Source organism: Rhinopithecus roxellana, chromosome 12 (genome assembly GCF_007565055.1).
Source record: "Rhinopithecus roxellana isolate Shanxi Qingling chromosome 12, ASM756505v1, whole genome shotgun sequence".
In the NCBI taxonomy this organism is placed as follows: Eukaryota; Metazoa; Chordata; class Mammalia; order Primates; family Cercopithecidae; genus Rhinopithecus; species Rhinopithecus roxellana.
The window spans coordinates 43,407,774-43,434,177 of NC_044560.1; the positions used below are offsets into that span (position 1 = coordinate 43,407,774).

General features: G+C 41.0%; 2 protein-coding genes and 1 non-coding gene across 5 annotated transcripts in view; all 3 read right to left on the reverse strand.

Annotated features, from left to right (window-relative positions):
- Nucleotides 1-20,997, reverse strand: part of LEPR (leptin receptor) — a 210,144-nt gene extending 189,147 nt beyond the window's left edge. The window contains exons 1-2 of the mRNA XM_030942609.1: nucleotides 20,909-20,997; nucleotides 16,275-16,350 (exon numbers count right to left, since the gene is read on the reverse strand). The gene's annotated coding sequence lies outside the window, so the exon portion shown is untranslated. The remainder of the gene's footprint in view (nucleotides 1-16,274; nucleotides 16,351-20,908) is intronic.
- LEPROT lies at nucleotides 7,829-21,201 on the reverse strand. 3 transcript variants are annotated; one of them, XM_010370719.2, is made up of 4 exons: nucleotides 20,909-21,079; nucleotides 16,275-16,350; nucleotides 11,579-11,765; nucleotides 7,829-9,836 (listed from the first exon to the last, which is right to left on the reverse strand). In XM_010370719.2, exons 1-4 carry the CDS (start codon nucleotides 20,922-20,924, stop codon nucleotides 9,720-9,722), a joined length of 396 nt encoding a protein of 131 aa, XP_010369021.1. In that variant the 5' UTR covers nucleotides 20,925-21,079; the 3' UTR covers nucleotides 7,829-9,719. The 3 variants fall into 3 exon arrangements, with proteins under 3 accessions (XP_010369021.1, XP_030798470.1, XP_010369022.1); XM_030942610.1 differs by lacking the exon at nucleotides 20,909-21,079 and adding an exon at nucleotides 16,750-17,008; XM_010370720.1 differs by lacking the exons at nucleotides 7,829-9,836; nucleotides 11,579-11,765 and adding an exon at nucleotides 13,605-13,835 and having other exon boundaries at nucleotides 20,909-21,201.
- Nucleotides 21,202-25,692: 4,491 nt separating this feature from the next.
- Nucleotides 25,693-25,884, reverse strand: LOC115892434. The gene has a single exon (XR_004052323.1). It is a non-coding gene; the product is annotated as a U2 spliceosomal RNA (small nuclear RNA).
- Nucleotides 25,885-26,404: the final 520 nt, after the last annotated feature.

Genomic DNA, 26,404 nt, shown 5'->3' on the forward strand with positions numbered 1-26,404 from the left:
TAAATAAACAAAAAAAGTTTTCTCCTCAGAATTGTGCTACCAGCCATTACAATGATAACTTTCACCCTGGTCCACTATACGAATTAAAGGAATGCAGTCCAAAGGCTAGGACTTAGAAACCACTTCCCTTTTATTGATAGCTTCAACCTAAGGAAGTGTGAGTCCTGACAGCAAATATGCCTAAATGACACCAAAGTTAGCTCCTAGGGTCACCATGAGGGGGAAGTAGCCCCAAAGCACCTGTATGTTTCAGGACTCTCTCCCTTGTCCCCCATCACTCTCCCCACCTCTTTTGCTAAATCAGATGTTAACATCCTCCATCTGCAGGCCCCAGGGACAGACACCCAAGTGGTCATTGCTAAGGATGTGGCACACCAAGTTCAATGCTATTAGGACGTAGTTTCAGTTATTTGGGGTTTACACAGCAATCTTTGCCAACTTCATTGAAAACATGTTTTCATGAGAATTCATCTCATTCTACCTACTGCTGGCTAAATTTATCTCCGCAGAGTTTAACCACACGGAATGATTAATTAGGGACCAAGCTATTTCCTGAGTGCTTTGCACATAACTGTGATTCTGTGACTCTGTGATTCACTCTCATTGCTTCAGCCATCTGTCCCTGAACAAAATGCATTTATTTATATTTTCTGCGATTTGTTGTTCTCCTCTTTCAAAGACATAAACATGATTGATTTGGAAAAGCAAAATTGTTTTTTCCTCTCTTTATAAAATAGTTTTAATTAAAACACAGCTAGAGCAATCCCAATAAAACATAATCATGCCACTCCTGTTCATATCTCTAGTGGCGTCTCATCTCTAAATGAATGCCGATGCCTTACGATGACCTGCTAGGCCCCATAGGATCCATCTACCCCTACACACACATTATCTGATCTCCCTCCACTCTCCCTGAAGGCTTCACACCAGCTCACAGCTGCACTCCAGCTCAGGGCCTCTGCACTTGCCGATCCCTCTTTTTGGACCATCTTGCCCATTGCCACCTCCATAACTGCCTCCACTTCCTTCAAAAGTACCAAGAAAGGTAAGCCTTTCCTGGGCACTGTATGTTAAACAGAAGCCACCGTCACCCGTTCACACCCACGTGCACACTCACACATATTCTATATCCCTTTCTTCCTTCCTTTTCTTGCCTTAGCATTTCCACTAACATACCATCGGTTTGACCTATTTGTGAAGTTTATTTTTTGCTTCCCTACCAAAAAAAAAAAGTAAGCACCATGGGGGCTGGGGGTTTTGTCTATTTTATTTACTGTTCTACCTCCAGCACCTAGAATAATGTCTGGCATATAATAGGTGCTCAACAAATATTTCTTGAAAGAATAAATGAATATTAAAAAGAATTGAAAGAGTAGACCTAAAAATAGGTCCCATCGTGTTCATCCTTCTCATTATTCATAGCTCTGTTCAACCACCAATCATCTCTATCCACCCTATTTAACTAGCACCACTACAAGTCATTTTCTATGCCTTTATCCTGATTTATTTCTTCATAGCATTCACTACTGTCAATTTTCTTTTCTTTTTCTTTTTCCTTATTCCTTTTTTTGAGACAGAATCTCTCTTCCTCGCCCCAGTTGGAGTGCAGTGGTGTGATCTCGGCTCACTGCAACCTCCACCTCCAGGTTCAAGTTAGTCTCCTGCCTCAGCCTCCTGAGTAGCTGGGAGCTGGGATTACAGGCGCATGCCACTGCACCCAGCTTTTTTTTTTTTTTTTTTTTTTTTTTTTTTTTTTTTTTTTTTGAGATGGAGTTTCGCTCTTGTTGCCCAGGTTGGAGTGCAATGGCGTGATCTCGGCTCACTGCAACCTCTGCCTTCAAGTGATTCCTGGGTTCGAGTGATTCTCCTGCCTCAGCCTCCCAAGTAGCGGGGATTACAGGCACCCACCACCACACCCAGCTAATTTTTTGTATTTTTAGTAGAGACGGGGTTTCACCAGGTTGGCCAGGCTGGTCTTGAACTCCTGACGTCAGGTGATCCATGTGCTTCAGCCTCCCAAAGTGCTGGGATTACGGGTATGAGCTATTGCAACCAGCCCAAATTTCACTATTGAATTATTTTTCACTTTAAAAATTGTCTTACCCATTTGAAGGTGGGCTCCACGAGGGCAAATAATTTGTCCTGTATCTCCTCAGCTTAAAATGTTTTCATTTTTTCCTAATTATCAAAAATCATTTGACCATATATTTTTGGGTCTATTTCTGAATTCTTGATTCTATTCCATTGATTTATATGGGTGTCCTTTCTCCAATACCGCATTGTCTAATGTATAACTTTGTAATAAGTTAGAAATCAGAGAATATGTTAATTTCTCCTAAAAATCTTACCGGGATTTTTACTGGGATTGCTTTCAATCTATAAATCACGTTGCAGAAAATTGATGTCTTAACAATACTGAGTCGAATCCATTGGAAGGATGTACATCTGAAGATCCCATAAGCAATGGGAACTCATGTCCTATTGCCCAGCAGTACCCTGAAATAGTGACAAGAACTGAATGGGGAAGTAGCTTTATGATTTTAAGCTCATCAGAGATGGCTTTGCACCAATATTTTAACCTGATTAAAATATTTCTCAATCCAAATAAAGAAATCCAAACCAGAATCAATTTCACATAACATAGAAAATTAAACTCTTTTAATTGCTAATGCCCAGAAGTACATGAGGTTTAGCAGTTCTCTAAAAGCTTTTGAGCACCTGAGTAGTCACTTGGGTTATCTAAAATACAATGGAGTTTGTAATCTGACTGATTTGGCTTAGAATAAAAGAGCTCCTAAGATTTCAGCAGTTTCCAACCTGCATGAGGATAAATTCAGATAACGAAGAAACACAGAGTAAAAAAAAAGGAAAAAGAAAGAAAATTTTCCTGACATTGCCTTAATTAGTCCTCATAGTTAACAGTAGCAACAGTTCAGCTACTGCCACTTCATGAATCTATACCCATCGTATTAGGGGCCATTTTATTTACTCTCTAGCTCAACCGTGTCTCTTTTTTTTTTTTTTTTTTTTTTTTTTTTTTTTTTTTTTTTTTTGGTGCTCTGTTGCTAGGTTGGAGTGCAGTGGTGCAACCTCGGCTCACTGCAACCTCTGCCTACCAGGTTCAAGCAATTCTCCTGCCTCAGTCTCCTGAGTAGCTGGGACTACAGGCGAGAGCCACCACGCCAAGTTAATTTTTCTATTTTTAGTAGAGACGGGGTTTCACCATGTTGGTCAGGATGGTCTTAATCTCTTGACATCGTGATCCGCTCACCTTGGCCTCCCAAAGTGCTGGGATTACAGGTGTGAGCCACCACACCCGGCTAGTCTCTTCTTTATCATGACCATAACCTGGCCAGTGTTCCAGCTAGCACACAATTTCTTTTCCTAAATCAAGCTATTTTATTTATATTATTTATTTCTCAAGCAATAAATGCCAAAGCTTAGTTGGAATATTTTTTGAAAAAAAAAACCAAAAAAATGAAGGCTAGGAGCTGTGGCCCATATCAGTAATCTCAGCATTTCGGGAGGCTAAGGTAGGCAGGAAGATCTCTTGAGGCCAGGGTTGGACAGCAGCCTGGTCAATGTAGGGAAACTTCATCTCTACAAAAAAATAAGTAACTTAGCCAGGTGCGGTGGTCCATGCCTATAGTACCAGCTACTCAGGAGGTAGAAGTGGGAGGAACCCTTGAGCCCAGGTTAAGGTTGCAGTGAGCCATATCTTGCCACTGCACTCTAGCCTGGACAACAGGAGACCCCGAAATCCACATAGCTCTTCTTTGCCTCTTTTGGGTGAGGCCTTCATGGCCACCCTATCTAAAACCACAATGCCCCAAATACTACTTATCCTCCTTCCCCACTATATTTTTTCCAGTAGTGCCTACCATATCAGATACTTTATTTACCTAGTTTTTTTCTTCTTACACTGAAATATAAACTTTTTTTGGAGATGGGGTCTCCCTCTGTCACCTAGGCTAGAGGGCAGTGGTGCGATCTCAGCTCACTGCAACCTCTGCCTTCCAGGTTCAAGCAATTCTCCTGCCTCAGCCTTTTGTGACCTTTTATGGCCTTTTGTGATTGGCTCTTTTCACTTCACATAATGTCTTCAAGACTCATACACGTTGTAGCAATGTTTCAGTACTTCATTCCTTTTTATGTCTGAAAAAACATTCCATTGCATGGATATATCACATTATCCATTCATCATCTGCATGTTTCCAGCAGAAGTACTAGCTACTTAGGAGGTTGAGGCAGAAGGGTAGCTTGAGCCCAGGGAGTTTGAGACCAGCCTGGGCAACATATTGAGATGCCACTGCAAAAAAAAAAAAAAAGAAAAAGAAAAAAAAATTTTATTTACATATATATATATATATATATTCCAGTGATTTTATTCAAGAGCTGAGCAACTATCAGTTCCACACCATGGAATCTTGAATAAATCAAGCCTAAGACTCACTGCAAATACTAAAGTGGTATCTTGAATAAATCAGGAATCCAATTAAAACCTGTGTTTAGAGCTCATGTAACTCATTTCCATCAGTGGTTAAGTGGATTTTAGCAGAAGCACTGTCAAGGAACCACAAATGGCAAGGCTGCAGCAGTGATGGCTTGAAGTACTGGAGAATTCTGGGTTTGTCAGATCAACAAGCATACAATTTTGAGGAGAAGGCTGTAAGAATCATGAAACTTTACAGAGTGTGGTGATATCATTTGTTTCTCAACCACAGAGGAAGTGAAAGTGTTAAGGCAGAGGCATGGGGACATTTACGCTTTAAATTAATAAGTGAAATGATTAGCCAGCTCAGGTCGAACTGATGGTTTTATTATTTAATTATTCTGAGGGGAAAAATGAATGAATGAATGCACACACTTAATATCTATTCATTCATTCGGAAGTGTGTGAACAGTTATAATCATTCCATTTTGACAGATCTACTCAAAAGTGAAGAGAGTGTGCAGTCTCCAAGTGTGCTCTTCTCCAAATGAGCAATCTTAGGATTAAGACCACTTCCCCTATGTGCCTAGTATTGACCACAAATAACTGTTTCAAAATGGTCATCTATTAATTTTCCTTGGGACCTCATTTTTCTTTATGGCCATTTTACAGTTATGTTGGTATTATTACATTTTTATTTCTACTTCTATTAAAAGTTTAACTTTACACTTGGCTTGGCAACACAAAGAACAACTAGCTTGATTTCTTTACAATCTGGCTGCCTGAATCCACTAGCAAAAATCAGATCTTTCCCAAATATTTTGTGCAAAGACTGTTTTCTATTAGTACGTTCTTTTCTTTAGTGTGCAAAAAGACTCTTCAAAATATGTAGAGCACTTTTCTTAAGGTGTCAGGTTTTTTCCTCTTTTCCAATACAGCTTTTCCAGTCTTCCACGTCCACCACGGGGAGCATCAGCCACAGAAATTAGGGCCTGGATTCCTTCCAGTCAGCACAACACTCCTAGACTGCTTCTCTTCAACTTCAGCAAGTACAGGTTTCACTGGTCAGATTCACATTAAGATTATGCAGACAAAACCACTGGGAAAATTAACTTACCGATCTCCTTTCCAAATGGAACATACCTCGAAGGAAAATATAAACTTTTTCATGTAATAATGTACATAAAAGCCTTTGTTAAAATGTCAACAACAGCTTTTATTTACAAAGTAATTGTCCTATCACATTACATTTGGGGTTGCATGTGTCACTGTCGTGTGCTGGTAGCATGGCTATTTGAAAGATTATAATTTATGAGCTATTACTCAGTGGGATTTTTGCAATAAGGTACTTCATGAGACAAAATGGAGAAAGGAGAATTAAATTAAAATGCACAACTAATATTTATCTACTAGAGAAATAATACTTCTCAGTTGTGAACTAATCACTATGCTTGGAAAATGCTAGCATCCTCATAAATATTTTGGTTCTATCGGGATACAAAATCTGATTTTGCAAACTTTGAAAAGGCACATTTTGTGACACCACCTAAGCATTTCCCTGAGAACATAAAGAAGGTTATTAACATAATGAACCATTTCAGCCTTGAAAACAGCATTCGTTGAGGAGATACCTCAGAGGTAAGGACTTCCTCAGGACTGTAAGAAAAATCTATGGGTTCTTAAATGGAAGAAAAGAAACAACTATGAAAAGCAAGACCAGCTCAGAACTCCTCCTTAGGAAGAGATGAGATATGATAGGATTGTCCCTGTCCCAAAATATTGCTATCCTTCTATAAGCTGCTGGAATGTTTCTTCATTCTGTTCTCCCATTCTCTGTGAACAAGAATCAGTGGGTTATGAGGTATTCTCTAAAAATGCAGGTGCAGCAGTCATGGGAATGGCAGTCGGCCCAATGCAGGTGTCAGGAGTTTCAGGTGTGGAGAAGATAATCACAAGGCATTCATTGTTTCTGTGATGAAGTGTGATCTGCTTTCTTCTCAGCACCACATGACATCAGCTGTACTTAGAGAACTAATGAGAGGAGAAGGGTGGGTGACTCTGGAATATGAAGAACCTCAGGAGGGAGGATGGAGGCCAATGGGAAGGCTCTCAGTTAGCAGAGGTGAGCAAAATTCCCAGGAGTGCACCCGGATCTCAAGGGCATTAGGAGGTGAAAATGAGTGGAAAAATTAAAAGGAGAAAGACCTTGTTCTTAGGAAAAGGGGTGGAAAGTTGCACTGTCCTTCCTCCGAACTGCTCACACTACCCTGTCTCAGAGACCCAAAACTCAGGCAGGCACCTTCAGTATCACAGGTCAGGTATATTAGAGCTGAACCTGTTGAGGGAGGCTTGGCCTGGGAACTCAATCACCAATTCATGGTATTGTTTCTGTGGAAAAGTGTCTCAAAGTCTGCTTATAAGCCACTTGTTTGAAACATGATAAAGAATCCCTTCATAAGATTGTTTACTTGTGGGCAATTTTGGAAGTGCAATCTCAGTTTTAGACTACAGTCACTATGCTCTGAATCTCCAAATACATTGTACAATTAAAAAAAAAAAAAAAAAAAGAGCCTTTTGGCCTGGCGCAGTGGCTCACACCTGTAATCCCAGCACTTTGGGAGGCTGAGGTGGGCGGATCACAAGGTCAGGAAATCAAGACCATCCTGGCTAACACGGTGAAACCACATCTCTACTAAAAACACACACAAAAAATTAGCCAGGCATGTTGGTGGGTGCCTGTGGTCCCAGCTACTTGGGAGGCTGAGGCAGGAGAATAGCATGAACCCAGAAGGCGGAGCTTGCAGTGAGCCGAGATGTGCCACTGCACTCCAGCCTGGGCGACAGAGCAAGATTCTGTCTCAAAAAAAAAAAAAAAGAGCCTTTTGTAAGGAAAAAAATGCCCAACATTTGTGTCACCATGATCAAACTTTTGTATTATATATTCAGATACAGCAATATTTCCTACTGATATTTACTATTTAAATGATATTTAGGCACTGCAGAATAAATAGCTCTCCTTTCAGACACAGAGCAAATCTAATAATCTATCACTTCAAATACTCTATATACAAGTACTTTATATCACTCTAAAGATACAATCAAGAGGTAATGCTTTAAGGCTACATACGAAGGCTATCTTGGTTATTGAAAATGTGTATAAGCAACAAAAACACTTTTGTGAAATGTAGTAGAAACAAATCATTATTGCCATCTTAGAAAGAAAAGCTATTACACACCAACTAGACATTCAAAATGGTATCCTAAAACTTATTGCTATTGTGCTATTAGGACAGATTATTGCTCAAAACTGCCCATTTTAAAACATCAAGAAATTATCTCGTTTTTGTGATCTTTTCAGGCAAGGCAACATCACAATAAAAACTTTTAAAGTTAAACTTTTAAAGTTAAAAGTGAAATTTATTGCAATACAATAAATGCAAGTGTCATTATTAAAAATGCTAGTTAAAATTATAAAGTGTCTAAATAATTTTTCTAATATAAATATTGGAAATAACAACTTTAACAATTCTATATGTACACAGGACATTGAAAACATAAAATCATGCACAAGTCCAAAAAATAACGTTGCACATTAATCCTTTAGTTATTACTTTCTATTTTCTGGTCCCAGCATCATATCTGCTAATTACTCAGATCACAAGCCTCAAGGATTAAGTGTTTTGAATGTATTTCAGTTTCATACTTTAAAAATGCTTAAAGACTATTGGTTGTATTCTGATCAAATGGTTCTCCTTCCCATATTTCCCTTTCTCAACAGATCTTAGAAAAAGATGAGCTGGGAAAACTGTGATTACAGGATCCAACATGACATGTATACCCAATGATTCATTTAAGGGTGGCATAAAATTATATAGAAAAGATCTACAGGACAGAAGACAATAAGTTCATCAGCATGTAGTGAAATTAAGCAGTTTATCCACTGCGTGCTTACATTGCTCCTGTATCACTTCAGGAAGAAGCCAGAGTCGTAGAGAAGTCAGGGCAAACCAGAACTGTTGAGGAGTAGTGGTGGGGGGCAGAGGGAAGGAGCTGGGGAGAAGCGCCAGATCATAAAGGAAATGTAAAAGAGTCACATATCTATTCTTCCCCTCCTGCTAATGCAGGGGCTGGCTCCAGCCCAGCATCCCAGCCCACATCTCAGTGGAGCTCTTCCCCCAGCATTGCCTTTCAGATGAGAAGATATATCTGTTCCCCACTGACAATCTTTTGGGGGGAGAGGGGTTTTTTTTTGTTTTTTAACTTATTTTGATTATATATTTACAAATTATTGTATATATTTATAGGGTACAATATGGTGTTATCAGTTTTGAATCTAAGGTGGAATGATTACACTAATTAACATATGACCTCAAATATTTAACTTTTTAATGAAAACATTAGAAATTTACTCTCTTAGCAATACTGAAATATACATTCAATTATTCCTATATTTAGCATGCTGTGCAAGTGATCTTAAAAAAAAAAAAAATCACACTTATTGCTCCTGAGGCTTTGTACCCTTTGACTATCTCCCAATTCTGAGAACACTTTTCACAAATTTGAGGAACAGCCTAAATATTACAGGCTTGAACATCTGAACTTGTCCTCAGCATGAGGGCAGGTGAGACTTTTGTTTGTTTTCAAACAAATGAGCAGGTAACACCCAGAGAGGGTAAGTGGTTTAGCCACTGGGAAGATAAGGAAGTTGGGTGTGATGTTTACTTCTCTATGACGATGCTTCTCGAACTTTCATGTGCATACAACTCCTGTGGATCTCATCAAAATGCCCTGGGTCCAGAGTGGGGCTTCAGATTCTGCATTTCTAATAAGGCCCTAGGAAATGTTGAGGCTCTTGGTCTGTGGGCCACACTTTGAAAAGCATGGACTACCATACAAAGAGGGAACCACCCCTGCCTTCCTGGGCCATGAGAGACCTGCTTCAGTGTTATCTGCCTCTCCAAGCACATCCCCAAGCAAAAGGTTTAGATGCACTGCGTAAGGTGGCAGCTGTCTACAAGACTGGGCTAACATATTGTCTGACAGCACCATGACTACATGAACAGCCAAACGAGTAACAAAATTTGAGTAACATAATCTAAATTTGACAGCTCTATTTGCTGAGAATAAAACTCATCTTTTCCTTACGAAGTCTTCCTTAAAGTGAACGTGATATAAAGGTATTAAAAAACCCAGCATATTAAATTTCATAGTAAAATGCCGCATGTGCACAAGTATACAGATAGTATGAGTTCTAAGAAATTCAATGCATTGTAATCAGAATAAAGTGCTACCACTGCTCCCAGCTAAAATCATCTCCTCTTCCAAATATAAGGAAAAACCCTTGAATTGTAAGGAAAATGACTGCATTGCCTGCCAACACAAGGCCACAGGCTCCCCATTTGATCTGAAAGACAAGAAAAGAAGGATTAAATCCTTACTTCCTTCATATTGTACTCTTTGCAATCTCTATTATTTTCTGCATTAGAAACATCCAATGAAATATTACACAAAGCTGCTAGAAGGCTTAATAATGTAACAGACAGGAGACAATGAACTGTTCAGTAATGAGTCTAATTACTTCTGTGATACTTGTTAATTAAATCTGGTATCATCCTTAACATTTTCCCAATTAGACATATTTCTCTACTTGTTTTTAATTGACAATGATTGCCTTAAGTAAAACTCAAGTGGTAAGATTATAAATAGGGCAATTACAATATTGGGTACTGAAAGTTCTGCACACATCAACTTCTTTCATGGAAAATAAAAATTGGAGAGTTATGAATTTGTTTGTTTCTTTTCTAGGCAAGAAAAGACTTTAAATAATAGTCTTTATACAACTGAAAACTGCTTTCCAGCTTGGTAGATGATTTGTAGATGGTTTTACAGAAGCACCTTTGGGGGTGAGAGTACCCTCTAGTGGGCATTTTTTGTTTTACTTTAATCAATAGAAACGTCAATGAAAGTTTCTTCACAAAACATGATGGCAGTATTGAAAGGAAAAAATATAAATATTTACTGCAGCGCTTAAGAAGTGCTGGTCTAAAGCACAAGAAGAATAAAGTCATGACAATCTTGTTGTATTAAAAAACCTTCAATCCTTCTCCATTATCTAGACAAAGTTCAAGACCCTTGTTAGTCAGGTTTCACAACCTTTCCAGCCTTAATCTCAACAACTTTCTTTTAGCTCTACCACACTGGACTCTTCTTTATTCCATACACTGCACTCTTACACTTGAATGTCATTCCATATAACAGCCATCCTACTTTAACACAAATGCTATTTATCCTTAGAGGCCCCTATCAAATGCCAGTTGGAATTTCTCTCTTCTTGGTGCCCCTATGGCATTCTGATCATGCTTCAACCATCTAACATAGTACACTTACAGTATACTTAGCCAGCAAGCTGGTTTCTATATTCCTTAGGAGCAGAGACAGTACCTATTTCTTATTTCTGGTGTTTTACAGTAGCAGTTGTTCCAAAGATATTTATTGAATAAATAAACAAGACTTGCGCTCATCTGATATTTAATGCCTCAAATAAGAGTTTCATAAAATTAAAACAGAATATAATTGGAGGGAATAAAATCAAATAGGAGGGAAGATAGTGAACATCAAATAATTGAATAAATTATACCTACAATGTGTACTTTGAAGACAAAAAGAAAGTTTTTGTCTTGGAAGTGAAGATGTCATCTTATTCACTGCATTTTCTGGAAGCTACATAGTTGTCCCTCAACATATACCTATTCTACTGCATTGAGAGTTGAGTCCATGATCCCATTTGCAGGAGAAGAATTTGAAATATCTTCATCTTGCAACTAGAAAAGTACTGCTAGCATAGTATCTGTGGATTACTGTAAGACTTAAGAGGCAGGAATTTAAGAACAATTCCAGAGAATAACTTAAAGTAGAAAAAGTAAGAAATCATCTAGTCTGGCTAAAAGTTGTGAGAAATAAAGAAAGAACTCTGAAAGCATGGTCGAGCTACTGATAGGCAGGTCTAAAGTAGAGGAACAGAGACACTAAAAATACATGGCCCTGAGTATAAAGCCTAAGTAATGAACATGAAATGGAGGTCCCAGACACAGGCCTCTGAAGTAAACTCAGCAACAGTTGAGCAAAACAATAGAAAATAAAACTTACCACAGCCACACGAGCAAGAATAACAGGAAATCCAAAGGCAGAAACAACAATTCCAGTAGTGAAGAAATATGCCAGTTCCCGACAGGCACTACTGGTTGCGTCTGAGTCATAGGTGACTCTTTTGGCAATGAAATGGGGGATGGGGGAGATGGCGTGGAAAATCAGGACGAATAAGGGCCAGTAAACGCTGTCAGTTGGACCCAGGCAAAATCCAAAAAGAAAAGTAACAGTTACATTTTAAATGAAAGACATACTACTATTTCAAAATCATTGCTATTTTAAATGTTTAGGTCAAAAAATTAATTAATTGTGAATATAAGAACATAAGATGATTTCTACCAGATAAGTAGTGATAATTTTAAAATTACTATGTAGGTAGCTTATATTGTGTTAAGAAACCAAGAAACCACTGTATAATATAATCTCTAGAAACTACTGTTTTCTATACCACTGAGCCACAATTTCTTTAGAGACAGAATTTTAACTTGGTCATTTCTGCTTTCCCTGTAGAACATAGTAGAGTGTCTTGCAAAAGCTAATTTGGTAAAGATCTTTTGAGTGCATGCATGCTTGAAACCTTTGAAGGGCTTGAAACCCAAATTCCTTGTCCTACAAAGCCTTACATGGTCTGGTATTATCTACTTCTTCCATTCATTTTGTACTCCTTTCCCTTCATTTGCTTAATCTGTAGCCACACCAGCCTTCTTTCTGTTCCTTGAACACTCTGAGCTCATAACTGTTATCCTGGGGCCTTTGCACTAGCTGTGCTGCCTGCTTGCAATGTTCTTCTCATTGGCTGACTCCTTCGTACCATGTGATCTAAACTGACAGATTCCTTTCTAAAAGCGGAACTTTCCCTGGCCATCTATTCTAAAGTACCCCAGGTCACCCTCGAACATACCACCATCTTTTAACTTTCTGCACAACACTTATTCCCATCTGATAGATTAGTCTTGGTCAAATGCCATTTATCTCCAGGGCCTAGAATGATGTACTCCATTTACACTTGTTAAATGAATAAAATAACAAATAAATTTTAAGTACAGAAAGCATGAAAATAAATATGCTCACTAGTGAAAACCTTAGATGTACTCTAAGCTTCATTATAAGAGCTCAAAATTAACAGTGTAATGTAAAAACAAAACAAAACTGTTTTCCTCCCAAATTTCAATGTTTCGCAATTATAAAAAAAAAAAATTGCCATCTGGTTTCCAACGGTATTTTCTCTATAAATACTTCAAAAATAATCTTTTTTTCTCCATCAGACATTTGTTATGCTTCATTTCTTAAGAAAAAAACAAAAGTCTCTGCTCATTTTCATCTATACACCACAGTAATTCATATCGCCACAATACTGTGATCACACAGATACACCCAGATGGCACCTACAAGCAGGAGTGAGGATGAAGCCACACTAATGAAAGCCTCCCATTCCAGCCACAGATCTGCGTAACCAAAAGGCAAGAAGGGAATGTATCCTTCAAGAGGACTCAGGACGGAAACAGTGGATTTGGACTCCTGATTTTAAAGTAGAGGGATGTTAGCATGTTTCAAGAATCACCAAACAATATTGTGGGAAGGAGCCCTTAGACATTCTCTACTTCACAGCCCTTCTTTGAACAGTGAGAAAGGAGATACAGAGAAGGGAAGGGGTTTGGAATAGAAATAGCTGTCACCTGACATAACCACAGCCAAGAACTCTTAATTTTTCCTGGAATATAGTGACAGTTTTGTGAAAAACAACCTGACTCTATGTTTCCATTCATAGTAAGCCACCAAAGTCCAACTAAGAGAAATGTTCATATACAAGAAACCTTGTTTATATATAAAATGTAAATATTAAGTATATACAATTCAGTAAACATGTAGGCCAGGGGTTGGCAAACTTTTTCTGTAAAGGGCCAAAGAGTAAATAATGAGGTTCTGCAAACCATAAAGACTATCTCAACTACTCAACTCTGCCAAAGATAATTGGCAGAGCAATGCAAAAGCAGCCAAAGATAATTAATAAACAAATGAGCATGGCTGTATTTCAATAAAACCTTTATTACAAAAACAGGTAGCCGGTTATATGTGGCAGTTTGCTGACTTCCAATACAGATGACAATCCTGGTTCACTATCATTAAGATACAGCATTGGGAGGCCAAGGCGGGAGGATGACTTCAGGCCAGGAGTTCAAGACCAGCCTGAGCAACACAGAGAGACTCCGTCTCTACAAAAACTTTTTTTAAAAATCAGCTGGGTGTTGTGGCATCTCTAAAAAACAAAAAATTAAAATAAAGATAGAAAATAAACTTCTTTGTAGTAGCAGTAATGAGTCATTTTCTTACCTTACAAAGACCCAGTGTATCACAGAGAATTAAAACTCCTAGATTTACAGTTGGTTGTGGAATAATGGAAAAATGTTTGGTCAAGCGCATAAGAACATGAGCTCCATTTCCATGTCTGCCATTTTAATTTTTTTTTTTTTTTTTTTTTTACTTTTTTATTTAAGAGACGGAGTCTCGCTCTGTTGCCCAGGCTGGACTGCAGTGGTGCGATCACAGCCCACTGCAGCCTCCAACCCCTAGGCTCAACCAATCTTCCCACCTCAGCCTCCCAACCCTGCTACAGGCACCATGCCTGGCTAATTTTATTTTAGTTTTTTGTAGAATGGGGTCTCACTTTGTTGCCCAGACTGGTCTCAAATTCCTGGCTTCAAGCAATCCTCCTACTGCTGCCTCCCAAAGTGCTGGGATTATAGGCATGAGTGACCATGCCCAGCCTCTGTCACTTATTGCTGTGCAATCTGGGTAAGTCTTTAACTACTCTGGGCTTTGGTTTCCCAGCAAGAAATGAGGATAATAACACCCTATTACATTCCTAAATCTAGAATAAAGTAATTGCTGTGAAGGTTCTAAACAAATATAAGTGACTGCTTATATTTGGATCCCTCTTGGGTTTAAACAATTTCCATAATAGTTGGCCAGGACTGTGGTGATGGATTTAAATTCATCACTGTCATAACAACTCACTTCAGTTGGTCTCACTTAATCACATCATCATCTTCATCTTCTTTATTTTTTATTTTTTTATTTTTTGGAGACAGTCTTGCTCTGTTGTCAGGCTGGAGTGCAGTGGCACGATCTCAGCTCACTACAACCTCCGCCTCCTGGGTTCAAGTGATTCTCCTGCTTCAGCCTCCTAAGTAGCTGGGACCACAGGCGTGCGCCCCCACGGCCAGCTAATTTTCAGTAGAGATGGGGTTTCACCATGTTGCCTAGGATGGTCTCGATCCCTTGACCTCATGATCCACCCGCCTCAGCCTCCCAAAGTGCTGGGATTATAGGCGTGAGCCACGGTGCCCAGCCTAATCATATCATCTTCTATCTGGTTGTTCAAGCCAATCACCTGGGAGACATCTAAGAACTCTCTCTCCTTGTTGAATCTTGACATCAAATAACAAAACCTGTTGGTTGGTTTGGTTTCCTAACTCACTCTCCTTTTCTTTCCATTCCTGCTACCCCAGCCCTCAATTTTGCTTGATTTATGACAGTAGTCCCTTACTATTCTCCCTGACTGCAGTCTCAGCTCTTTCCTATCTGGTCTCACGTTATGGCCAGAATGACATTTTAACATAACCCCCTCCTCCAAACCCATTCTCAAGATATTTTCCCAGCTCCTATTGTCTGATATATAAAATGGAACCTCCTGTACATGGCAGGCATGTAGAGCCCTAAGTGCTGAATTTTGCACTCTTGACTAACCCTTCTTTTGCCACTCCAACTACAATTTATGCTGTACCATAATGTACCACGTGTGGTTTCCTGAAAAGGCTATATATGCTTTCATGTCTCTAGGCCTTAGCATACAGCTTTCCTGGTGCCTAAAGCACTTTTTCCCTAGAGATCTGTATGACCTGCTTCATGATTTTCTTGACATTTCTTCTCACTTTTTACCTCCTCTGAGAGGCCCTCCCGGACCACTGTCTTCCCAGCTTCTATGCTCTTCATCTTTTGTACCACTTCTACCTCTGGCAGTATGCACACTTTTGTTATTTACTCTCTGTCTCCCCCACTGAAACACAAACTCTGACAGAGCAGGACCTTTGTTTTCTTATGTCTTAATCCCTAGTTCCCATCACAGTGGCTGGCACATGGGAAGCATTCAACCAACAATGGTTGAATAAAAAAATGTGTAGAATGTTCCCTCTGCCTGGAATGTCCTCCCCTGACTCATTAGCCTGAGAAACTCTTATTTACCCACCAAGTCTTGGCTCAGATACAACCTTTGCCATGCAGCCTTCCCTGACTGTCCCACTGAAACTCAGGAGCACTTTATCTGAGCTCCAGCATACTTGGCCGGCATCTCCACTGCAGCTGCCATCTTACTGACCAGACTGTTTGCCTGTCTCTCATTCCCAACTAGAACTGTACCTCTTTGAGGACAGAACTGTATCTCTTCATTTGTGTGTCCCCAGCTAGTCCAGAGTAGGTGTTAAACAAATGCTCACGGAATGAATACATCAATTTTTAACAGAGCCTTTTTTTTTCTGCAAAAGTACACCTGACCCACAAAGGGACGGTGTTCATAATCTGGGCTCCACTAACTCATTGGTTAGAACTTGGTGCTAAATTGACCAAACTCTCTAACACCCATACTAATAGTGGCAAAGACACAGAAAGAGGAATGGTTCTTTTTGAAATGATAACTTACCCATAATCCTCTAAGGCACATCCCAGCATAAGAAAAGTCAGCCCAATAGCACCACTGAAGGATAATGCCACAAGAGCTGTGAAAAATAAAGCCAAGAGTTAAAGTTCCCACAGTACAGGTTGTCAGGGGCTAGAGGGTTTGGGGAAATGGGGAGTGACTTCTAAATAGGTCCAGAGTTTCTTTGGGAGATGACGAAATTTTCTGGAATTAGATAGTAGTGATGACTGCACAACTTTCTGAATATACTAAAAACCATGAAATCTTATAGTCTAAAAATGTTAATTTTATGGTATGTGAATCATTTATCAATAAAAATGTTTACAAAAAAAAAGAAAGAAAAAAAGTTCCCAAATTCAAGCAAAAGTAGCAATTTACTCATTTCACTGAGGTTACACTTGACCCCTGTTACAGACTGCATTGTGTGTGTCCCTTTCAAATTCATCTGTTGAAACCTTCCCGGCTCCACCCCTCTCACCGTGAGATGCCATTAGGAGGTGGGTCTTTGGGAGATAACTGGCTTCAGATGAGGTCATGAGGGTGGGGTCTCCACGATGGGATGAGTGTCCTTGTAAAAAGAGAGAAAGTAGAGCACATGCTCTTCTCTTTCTCTCCCTCTGTTCTCCAATGTGAGAGCAGAAAGCAGGCCTGCAAACCAGGAAGCAGGTTCTCACCAGATACCAGATCTGACTGCACCAAAATTTTGGACTTCCCAGTCTTCAGAACTGTGGAAACTAAATGTTGGTTGTTTAAGCCACCCAGTCTATAATATATTTCTTATAGTAGCCCAAACTGATTAAGACAATGACCCATGTCTGCCACCTTAAAATCATAAGCTCTACAAAGGTCTCAAGTAATTCCAATACCTAACCCCTATCCAATGTATGAATTCCCTCTATATTTGCCACCAGAGGGCAGTCAGTCGGTCCACACAACTCCAGTGAAGGAAAACTCACTACCACCCAAGACAGGTTTAATTTAATTCCAACAGTTTCTAAATGTTGAAAGCCCTCCTTCTTTAAATTATATCCAGAACTGCCTCCCTGTAATATATACCTTTGATCATTTTGCCTCCCCTAACCACAGTAATTCAAGTATTTGAAGATTGTTTTCATGTCTTTGTAGGAAACAATTCCCAACTAGTGTCCACTGAATAAAATATTTATTCCCTGTATCTACTGGACACTAGTCTCTGCAGGAGTAGGAATGTATTTGCCCTTGTTGTGCTGCTGAGTGAGAAACAGTATCAAGGTTGTTAAAAAATTTTGAGCTCTGAGTCACAAATATGAGTCAAATCTTAACTCTGCCACCATCTGGTCTTATGACCTTGGGTAGAAGCTAAACCTCTGAACCTGATTTCTCACCTGTAAAATGGAAATAATGGTGCCACCTTACTGAGCTTATGGGAATTAAATGAGATAATCTATGTAAAGTGCTTGGCAAAAGGAGGTAGTCAAATAAATGCTGACTGACTCAAGTATCTACTCATTTTAGCAATGTTCTTTGATAAAAGTAGAAATCAAGAGCATAGGAGACTATCTTATCCAAATTTTCTTCCCAAAAAAGTCCATAATACTCATAATTAGAATTTAATTAATTAAGCTAATGAACATTTTTGATTGCTTCCTTTTACTTGAGAGAAGATTTAGAGAGACTCTTTAATAGGAAGCTGCCAAAGTGCTTTTTAAAAAACATCTTAAAGTATACAGATGCTAGGGGACAAAGAAAAACTGTCAATTTTAACATATCTTTTTACATTTCCACTCTTTAATGGAAAATGCCCATGTGTGGATGGAAAGCAAATACCACATATTATTTCATTACAGATGATCTTTTCCTGGTGGGCTTTGCTCCCCTCCTCTGTGCCTGACCATCTGCAGTAACCCCTCCTCCATGAGGCCTGTCAAAGCTAGGAACTGCAGACCTCTTCCTTCTGTTCTGATACCAGTTTCTCAAGGTTCACAACCATCTTTCTGTTTGATTCTTTTTGGTCTTTTTTTTTTTTTCCTCTTTTTTCAGGAATCACATCCTCTGTATCTCTTAAAGTTGGAGCTGACCAAAAATCCAATCCCATCTCTCTTTTCACTCCACACACTCCAGCTGAAAACTTACGTTCAACCCAAAGCTCCCAGTACCACAAGGGCCCGGCCACAACTGATGCTCCAGCCCAGAGTAGGTCCTATAGAACTAGGCCTGTACTTCCACCTCCAATCTGGACTTCTCTGCCTTGACAGTCAACAAGAACCTCAAATTCAACATGTGTAACGTGTAAAACCGAACCACTATCCCCACCCTTTAAAGGTCCTATCTTAGAGGGCTGACACCATAATTGCATTCCACCTTCCAGCGAATCAGTAAGTCAAGGTGACTCAATCTCCCAGACTTCTTAAACTCTCTGCTACAGCCCTGGTGCAGGCCCTTATTCTCTCATTCCTGCCTCTGTGACTCTTCCAGTCCATCCTCTGCACAGCAGACAGTGATCTTTCAACTATATATATCACTGCTGCTATCCCTTTGCAGTTGCTTCCACAGCCTACAAGTTGTTCTGGCATGGAGGCTCCCCATGGCCTGACTCATTCCTAACTGCCTGTCCAGCTTCAACCCTCACCACTAAGTTCCAGTCTTACTAATGAAGCTTAAGTACCTGAAGAAAAGAAGGTGTGTTATTTCACGTGCCCTGCACCATGTCACGTGCTGTCCTCCCCCGTTGGGATACACTCCACCTTCACTCCATGCCTTGCCAAGCGAAGCCATATTGATCCCTTCAGATTCAGTTCAAGCATCGCCTCTTCTGTGAAAACAGTCCTCTCTGTGAAGCACGGGAAATTGATCCCACCTGGATCAGTTTCCTAGGGCTGCCCTTACAAAGTACCACAAACTGGATGGCTGAGAACAACAGAATTTATCTTCTGACAGTTCTGGAGGCTGGACTTCTGAAACCAAGGTGTCAGCAGCGACACTACACTCCCTCTGAAGGCTGCAGGGAAGCACCCTTCCTTGCCTCTTCCTAACACTCAGTAGTTGCCAACACGGTTGCCAACAATCTTTGATGCTCCTGGCTTTGTAGCTGCATCACTCCAATTTCTGTCTCCATTTTCATACGGTATTCTCCCTGTATGTCTCCATGTCTAAATTCCCCTCTTCTTATAAGGACACCAGTCATTGGATTAGGGTCCACCTTAAACCAGTATCATTTTAACTTGCTTATATCTGCAAAGACACTACTTCCAAGTAAGATCACATTCACGGGTACTCGGGAATTAGAGCCTGAATATATCTTTTTGGAGGACAAACATCCAACCTACCATCTCTGTTCTCCCACCGCATCTGAGCACACCATAAACACTCACATAGTAATATAATTATTTCCAGCTCTGTCATCCACCAATAACTTCTCATCTATCTTTGTATCCTAAGTCTCTGGCATACAGTAGTTCCTCAATAAAAGTTGAAGAATCTGTAAAATGCTTCCTTCCCTTAGTCCTTTTCCATTTCGGACTTCCTTTTTCTTTCACCACATCACAATTTTCTAACACATTCACACATGGAACATGATCATGATTTGGTAGTTTCTGATCATGTGTTGTACTGAGACACTACTTTTCATGTTTTCAGCATTGGCTTCAAAAGGATGTATAACACGTCGATACTCTCCAAGTAAACCATGTTTACTAAACTGACATTGAGTATAAAAGTCAGTCAGAAATAATGATAAAGTATGTCTGCCGCTAACATCTCACACACTCGGATAAATTCATAGTGAACAGAGGCGTACTCGTGTATACACATGTTTATAGCAGATATTAACTGGGGATATCTTTGGGTGCAAATTTCAAGGATGATACAAGCCCCAATATAAAAACAAGTCATGCTACTCTATTCGACAGATTAGAAATGGAATGGTTTCCTACCAAAATACAGGAAGCCTTGCCAAAAACCTTTTCCGTCTCACATTGCTCTAAAGCCATACAGATAAGGTACGCGGTGTTTTTATCAACTGCCCCATGCAAAAAACACATACTACACAAACACTACTTTCTTCTCTTTGCATAGACGAACAGAGAAAACAACGAAGAAAGCAGTATTAAAATTACACGTAATCTACTCTCCACGACTGCGAGAAACACCGTCTTTCTGGGTGCTTTCCATTGACACCCGCCCGCGGTCAACTCTGCCCAGTTGGAAAAATCATTAGGAAAAAGAGGATTAAGTTTCTCAATGCTAAGAACGCTGGAGACAAAGCGTCCTTTGTAGCAAACAGGAAACTGCGGTGGGGCAGAAAACCGGAGGAAAGGCGTTAGGGTGGACACGTCAAGAAGTGGAAACCCTGTTTAAAAACTCGGGAGGGGTGGAGGGCGCCGCTCTCGCCGAGGGCTCCGCCTGGGCAGGGGTCTGGTGCCGCCACTGGAGGGCAGGAAGGCTAGCGGCCTCGCAAAAACGGCCGAGGCTCCCCCGAAACGCCGCTCCACCCGCACCCCAAGGGAAGAAGGGAGCGGGCGATCGCCTCCCCACCCGGAGAGGCGGGAAGGGTGGTGAGGCCGTTCCCCAGCGGCGCGCGGAAGGCGCAGCCCCAGGCTTGACTGGAACGGAGGTGGCAACCCCACCACACGACGAGCTGGCCGGGGACCGCGATGTACCTTTAACGCCCGCCATGTCTCCCGAGCTGGGGCCGCGGCTGCTTCCGGCTTCCTGCCACGGCCCGGGCAGCCTGCCCAAGCCAGACCGGGAGTCGCCCCGCGGATCCCGAGCCCGCCCCGGCCACGCAGAGCCCCGCCCCCGCCGGTGCAGAACCCCGACCGTAGCTCGCAAACGCCGCGCCTGCTGGTCCAGACCCCTCCCCGACCACTCAGAGTCCCGCCCCCGCCGGTGCAGAACCCCGCCCCCAGCTCGCAGAGGCCGCGCCTGCTAGTTCAGACCCCGCCTCGCTACTCAGAGCCCCTCCCCTGACGGTACAGAGCTCCTCCCCCAGCTCGCAGAGGCAGCGCCTGCTGTTCCAGACCCCGCTACAGCTACTCAGAACCCCGCCCCTGATAGTGCAGAGCTCCTCCCCTAGCTCGCGGAGGCCGCCCCTGCTGGTCCCGCCCTATCCCTCACCGGCCCAGAATTCCGCCCCCAACTGTCAGAGGCCGCCCCTTGTTGGTCCCGACCCCGCCCCCACCACTCAGAACTCCGTTCCTGCCAGTCTAGAACTCTGCCCCCAGCTCCCAGAGTCCAGTTCCAGCCCTAAGACCCCACCTGGCCCCACAAAGCTTTCCCAGAGTAACCCCAACCCAGTGCCCTGGACCCTATTCCTAGATCCTGAGCCCTTCAGGTAATCCTCAAGCCCGTTCCATTTGTGGGCTGGGACCTTGGCTCCGCCCGGACCTCGGGCCCAGAGTCTCTCCAGGGCAGCTCAGAACGCAGTGCACGCAGCGGGGGATCCTCCCTGAGCCTTCCTGAGAACGGAGATGTAGAAAGTGGAGAGAGGGAGGAGAGAGGAGTGGAAAAGTTGCAGTCGATGGGAGAGGGACACCGACTCACTAACCAGTGTTATGTTCCCTGAGCTCCCAAGTGCGTGCTTGTGTGCGAGTGTGTGCCTGTCTGCCTTCACATGACTGTGGAAGGGGAGGGGCGGGGTACCAGAGGACAGGCCCCTTAGGAAACACATCTCGTTAAGAACTTGATATTTGCATAGGTTTGCTTTGCTTAATAGCAATGCTTTATTGAAACCAGCGGGGTTTTTCTTTACTCCCTGGTTTATTTGTAGAGACGAAGACCATATGAGCTTTTGTGTCCGAAGCTTTCATGAACCTTACAAAAAAAACAAACAAAAAAAAAACTATTATTTTTGTGCCTTGGGGCCTCAAAGTTTGCAGTTTTTAGATCTCTGAGAGCCATTGTGTACTTATCTTACAGGAATGGAGAATTCCGTTTTGGCAAGAGCAATCTAGAAGATCATTGAAACAGTCTGGTCCAAATGCTTCATCTTACATTTAAGGAAAGAGGTGCAGAAAGGGTAGGACTTGCCTGTCACACAGCTCTTAGGAGGAGGTTGGATTCTGGGCCACTTCCCCTCATTCTAGCTGAGACCCACTCTACCTGATGGTGCGGTCCCTCTTCTCTTGCTTTTTCTGTTTTCAAAAGGACTGAAAGACAAAGGAATCCGTAGAAACCTAGCTTCCCCGGCTACCTGAGAAGTATAAATTCTCACCACGATCACGTTTCAGGATCCTTGCTCAGTTTACTTTTTCAAAATTGCACATAGAGCATGTTATTGTTTCAAGAAATGTCTGTCTGTTGATTCAGTGGAGTATCTTTCTGTCAGTCAGTTTATTTTTCTAGCTCCTCTCATTTCTCCTCATAGACGGATGGCACACTCACTGAAAACAGCATTGTAATACCTGACTCACTGCAGATGTTTGGAGATCCCGTACTACACGGCACTTTTTACTTTGGAGCCTTCAATCTACTCAAGAGCATTGGCAGTGTATGCCACTTTGGTTTAAGTATTATTTTGAGCTAAAGGCAATTAGGAAGAAGCAAATAGGTACAAGGTACTAGAAAAGCACTCTGCCCTCCATTTGCCAAAAAGCAGGAGGTAAGTTTACAAAGGTGTACCTCCTGCCTGCTCTACCAGGAAGGACAAAGATTAATCACCAGAGACATTTGTAGACCCCTGTCAGCCTGGAAACAACATAAGAAAAATCTACATGATTAACTTTAGTATTTAGCCTTTATCTGCAACTAGTCTCCCATATATTTGTCTTCCCACAATTTGCTGCCCCTAGAGACTCAAGGTCCTCTATCTTGTCATTTCTTTAAAAATTTATTGTTCCTTGGCTAGGATGCTATATAAGCCCAAGTTCTAACCAAACCTTTGAGTTGCTCATCTCTGAGTATTCCCATTTTACCTACATGAACAACGCACCTGTTGATAAACTTGCTTTGCTTTTGTTCGTTCATCTGTCTTTGGCCGGTCTAATGCACAAAGACCCAACTGAAGAACCTAAGATAGGTAGAGGAAAAGATTCTCCCTCCTCTACAAGAGCTTGGTTCCCTATCATATTATTTCTAATACCTGTTAGAGCACTCAAGGGAACCTGTGTATCAGACAAGCCCTGGAAGTCTGCGGTTTTTAGCTCTCTTCATGTAGTGCTAAGCTACTCTCATGGGGAAGATATTCTATGGGGTTAAATTTCCCTCATTCCCCCTTCCATTTCCAACCACCCACTCTGTCTCCAGAGAGCCTAAATAGGGTTTGCGGGAGCCTTCCATGTCAGCCTGACTCCAGTCTCACAGAAGATAAGTGATTTTAGAGAAAACTGACAACACGTCAGAGGCAGGGTTTGGTTTGAGCACCCTAGGCTCAGGAGTAAGATCCTGGAAGGTGGTATGAAAGAAAAAGTTGAGATGCTTGCCCCAGGGTAATGTCTGGAATTTTTAAAATGCTGGGACGGTGTTTGTCTTGAACAAGTTTTCTGCCCATGCCAGCTGTCCTTTCCAGGTTACCAAACACCTTAAAGAGAAAGTTAGCTATTTTGCCATAGGCTTTAACCATCTGAAAAAAATCTGCTTTTCTTTTGCCTGATGTTGCACTGAAAAAACTGTTCTTCTGCTTACTCCTTCCACATTTTCTCAAGAATAAAAGAGTCACCAAAAACAGAAAGTAAAACCCTAAAAACCAAATCCTTATCCCCAACTTGCCATTGATATGTTACTTGGATGTATAAGATCTGTAACCTCTGTTATGTTGCCTAGGACTACAGTGGACTTACTGGGATGAATTTTAATATTCTCTCCTTGCATTCAATAATCTCACATGATGACCTAGGTTTTATTGTCTCTATCTTACAGATACGAAAACAAGCTCCCAGTAACCAGTGAATAGGGAAGCTGAGGTCAAGTCCCAAACTGTTCAACTCTAAAGTCAGATGGTCAGCACTTGTACTGTTCCCCGCAGTAGATTTTATGCACCAAGAAGCAAGAATTCTTGTAGTAATTAGAAATAACAGTAACCTCCTATGCTTCACAGGGCATCAAATCCATTCACTGACTTAATTTTCTCCAACATATCTATTAGCATCTTGCATACAGTATACACAAAATGTTGGCTGAATTAACAAATATTAATAAGTTTACCACAGTATCATCTCTCCCTATCCTCAGAAGAAAAAAAAAATGTAGCCTCAAGCTTCAGCTCTGGGTAAATTTCTCCATGCTTTAGCTTCCTGAGGTAGGATTTACAAAACCCTGTCCCTCAGAATCATTGGGGGAATTAAATGAGAAAAAATATATATATAAAACATATATATATATATCTATATAATGACACCTAGGGTAGTGCACACAAGATAAATGCCAGGATGTTATATCTACACTGGGACAGGCTTGCCAGTCAGTGCATAAGTTAAATGCAAGAATGATGCAACACTAATTGAAATCCGTAAATGTTGGTTTTCCTTCCTAATGCTCAGTCACTACTTTTTTTTACATAGCTGTTCCCTTTACAGAAACTACAATGCAAACCTCTTTGCCATTTTAGGTAGACAGATCTCTGTAAACCCAAGGAGATAAGGAATAAGGACCAGGGTAAAAGTTACTCTGGGTTGCCTTTTCCTACTTGTTTTTATCCACTCCTTGGAATATGAAGTTTCCATGTAATTCCAGCTCCAATACCCACCTACAGTGATATACTTTGTCTTATTTACTATCAGTAACAATAACAATAATTACTATTTAGTGAGTACCCACTTACCCACTTGTTCAGAGTTTATATACACAGTTCTTAATTCCTCCATTGCAGGGTTGTTAGAATTCTGTTTTACAGTTGATAAAATTAAGACCCAGAGAGTTCAAGAAACGTGTCCAATGTAAGAGTCTGTAAGGCTCAGCACAGTGGCTCATGCCTGTAATCCCAGCACTGTGGGAGGCTGAGGCTTGAGGATCACTTGAGGCCAGGAGTTCAAGACCATCCTGGGTGACACAGCAAGACCCCATCTGAAAAACAAACAAACAAACCAAAAAACAAAAAAAAAACAGGCATGGTGGCTCTTACCTGCAGTCCTAGCTACTCAAGAGGGCTGAGGCGAGAGGATCACTTGAGCTCAGGAGTTAGAGGCTGCAGAGAGCTATGACAGACCCACTGCATTTCAGCCTAGGTGACAGAGCAAGACTCTCTTGTAAAAAAAAAAAAAAAAAAAAAAAAAAAAAAAAAAAAAAATCTATAAATGGAAAAACTGGGATTTAAACCCAGTCTTTTAATCTCAAACCAACATGTATCACTATTCCCAAAAACCATGATTTATCTTTAGAATAATCAAAATCTGCTACTTGAGCTAGCTTCCCTGATAGGTGTTTCCAGCAGGGAGACTGACTTGTTGCTGCAATAGCTATTTCTGGAATTCATCTTTTTTCTTTTGTTGTTGTTGTTGTTTTAGTGAGGCGGAGGTGAACCATTCCTGCAGTTACTGCATTACCAGGCTGATGTGTGGAATGGGTGGGGGAAACTTCTATTCCATCTCCCTGCTCCAAAAAAATCCATTTAAAATATTGTTCATGGATAGAAGACATATCAGATGTTAAACTGATAAAATTAGATGCTACATTTATTTTAGCCAAAAGGCCAAAAAGCAATGGGAATTCAACTTTTGTGCTCATTCCCTACACAGACTGTGTTTCATTCACGGCATTAGGATTCAACTTGAACATTCTTCCTCACGTAGACAGTACAGTGATGGGTCAAATGCTTTTGAATGACAGCATTTGTCTTGAATTGACAGCATTCAAAACTAAAATATCTGAGACTTTGTTTCTATGATAAAGTCCCAGACTTCCAGGTTCAATCCTTTTGCCTCAACATACAGATTAATTTTTTTTGAAAATCCTTTAATTTTCTGGCTAGGAGACCAGGATTTCTATGCTATTTCTTTTTGAAACATATATCGTGTAGCATAATCAAAATCATGTGTGCGTGTGTGTGTGTGTGTGTGTGTGTGTGTGTGTGTGTGTGTGTGCTGGGGCAGGAGGAATTAAGTATAAATCCAGAAATCCTGTCAGATGACATTTTCGTGCATGCTTTTCGTATTCTCTCCTCATAACTTTCCTTAAAAGTAAATCATGTCAGAAGGTGGCATTCAAGCTCATCATTGTATTCC

Coding starts and splice junctions, on each gene's coding strand:
- LEPROT (XM_030942610.1), bottom strand. CDS start 16,807: ATGACCTCATCTGAAGCCAGTTATCTCCCAAAGACCCACCTCCTAATG. Junction 16,351..16,749: donor CCTCCTAATGGCATCTCACG/GTGAGAGGGGTG, acceptor TATTTTTCACAG/CTCTTGTGGCATTATCCTTC. Junction 11,766..16,274: donor TGTGCCTTAGAGGATTATGG/GTAAGTTATCAT, acceptor TCCAACTGACAG/CGTTTACTGGCCCTTATTCG.